We start from the raw sequence: 1,543 nt of genomic DNA, 5'->3' as shown, positions 1-1,543 counted from the left end.
ACTCCGTACTCCGCATGTACTGTGTACCCCCGTGATCTGACCTGATCTGAAATATAAAGATGTCAGATATAGTTTATTAGATAGACGTACGGAGTACTCCGTAACTACTGGAGAATGACACATAGCCCGGCAACCGTCAGCAGGTGTTGCTGATGTTAGATTTACGTGCTGACTGAAAGGACCTGAAAAACGCAGAAGTTCTCCTTTCACCCAGCGCAAGTCAGCGGGAAATCACGAATGGGTAATCGCACTAACAGTGCGAGAATCTCCCATACTCCTGCATATTCTTGAATCGTTTACTCGCGTCCCCTGTTCCCGAAATATGGTACCCAAAGAGTGGCCGTTTTGAACACATTGAATACCTCACAGGCTTGTAAACTTGCGGCTTGAATTCTGTCCTCTGGACGGAGTAATTACCTACCTGGTGATTACCTGACTAACTTCTCGGATGAATGAGTATAGAGTACCTCTGGTTCCTTTAGTATTGATCACCATTCTGGAAGGTTTGGTCTTGTGTTCCAAGTCACTCGCAAGCTTTACGAAATCGCACAATCAATGATAAGATGAAAATAGAACAACCAATCATAGTTGATTATACAGGTACTTCTCACGTGCTAGTTACATGCCCACTTGCAAATTACTGACCAATGAAAGACAAGATCACAAGACTCAAGTTAGTCCAAAAAACAACCCACAAATCACTTCCGCCTCAAATGGCGAAACCGTGTCCGGTCCGCCGGGCCCCCAGATAAATCAGACGCCGTCCCAACTCCTGCACTCCCCTCACCTGTGTCCTCACCCCCTTCGGGGTCCTCGCTGCTCCTCGCGCTTTCCTGCCCTCTTCTTTCGCGCTCCTCTTCCTCCTCGCGGGCCCTTAGGTCTTCTCTGAACAGTTGTTCAGAAAATTCCCAGTTGTCATCCCAATCGAGGAAGGTGTCCGTGTCGTCCCGGTCGCGAAGTGATTCGAGCTTGTCATCTTCTCCCGGCTCCGTCTTGATCGTGATTTCCCCGGATTCTAGTCGCGTGTGTCTTCTCGCACGCTTCCCATGCCGGGGACGTGAAGGCGTGGATGGTTTTTCATCTCCATCCCCACCTTCACTGGACTCGGATAAAACTGTGCACAAGTGAACTGTGTACATATTGCCCTTGGTCTTCGCTCGGCTGAAGTTGCGCTGCATCACGCTCTCCAACTTGCCGTGGAAGTAGCGTTCTCCCAAGGTTATCGGGCGACGACCCTCACGGTCTTCCTGAAAGCCAGATGCGAAGAAGATTTCCACAATCGAGCCCCAAGGCTTGCTCCTCTCCCAACGTTCCATCAGGCCAATCAGGAGATCAGCTAGGTGCCGCGCATCTTTGATGGTTTCGTCCTTGGGCATGTGCACTACTTCGATCACTTATTCGAGGATCAGTATGTTGCCACTCTTGGAAGAAGAATACTCACCTCCAGGGCTCCAGTCTTCGTAGTCCAGTCTGTCCGAGTCAGTCCGTTTTCCGAATTGGGGAATTACCTTCATGGTAATCTCCCCAGCCATTTCCGATTTCG

General features: G+C 49.9%; 1 protein-coding gene across 1 annotated transcript; it reads right to left on the bottom strand.

The window, feature by feature from the left end:
- Positions 1-698: 698 nt before the first annotated feature.
- Positions 699-1,532, bottom strand: VTN49DRAFT_7299 (uncharacterized protein; the record flags this gene model as incomplete). Its single annotated transcript, XM_069415552.1, has 2 exons — positions 699-1,393; positions 1,442-1,532. The coding sequence occupies 2 exons, from the start codon at positions 1,530-1,532 to the stop codon at positions 699-701; spliced, it is 786 nt and encodes a 261-aa protein (XP_069264667.1).
- Between the last annotated feature and the right edge of the window lie 11 nt (positions 1,533-1,543).

Source organism: Thermomyces lanuginosus, assembly GCF_041956635.1.
Source record: "Thermomyces lanuginosus strain ATCC 200065 unplaced genomic scaffold VTN49scaffold_49, whole genome shotgun sequence".
NCBI classification, from domain to species: Eukaryota; Fungi; Ascomycota; class Eurotiomycetes; order Eurotiales; family Trichocomaceae; genus Thermomyces; species Thermomyces lanuginosus.
The sequence above is the reverse complement of the archived record's forward strand: the minus strand, read 5'-3'. Positions and strand labels throughout refer to the sequence as shown.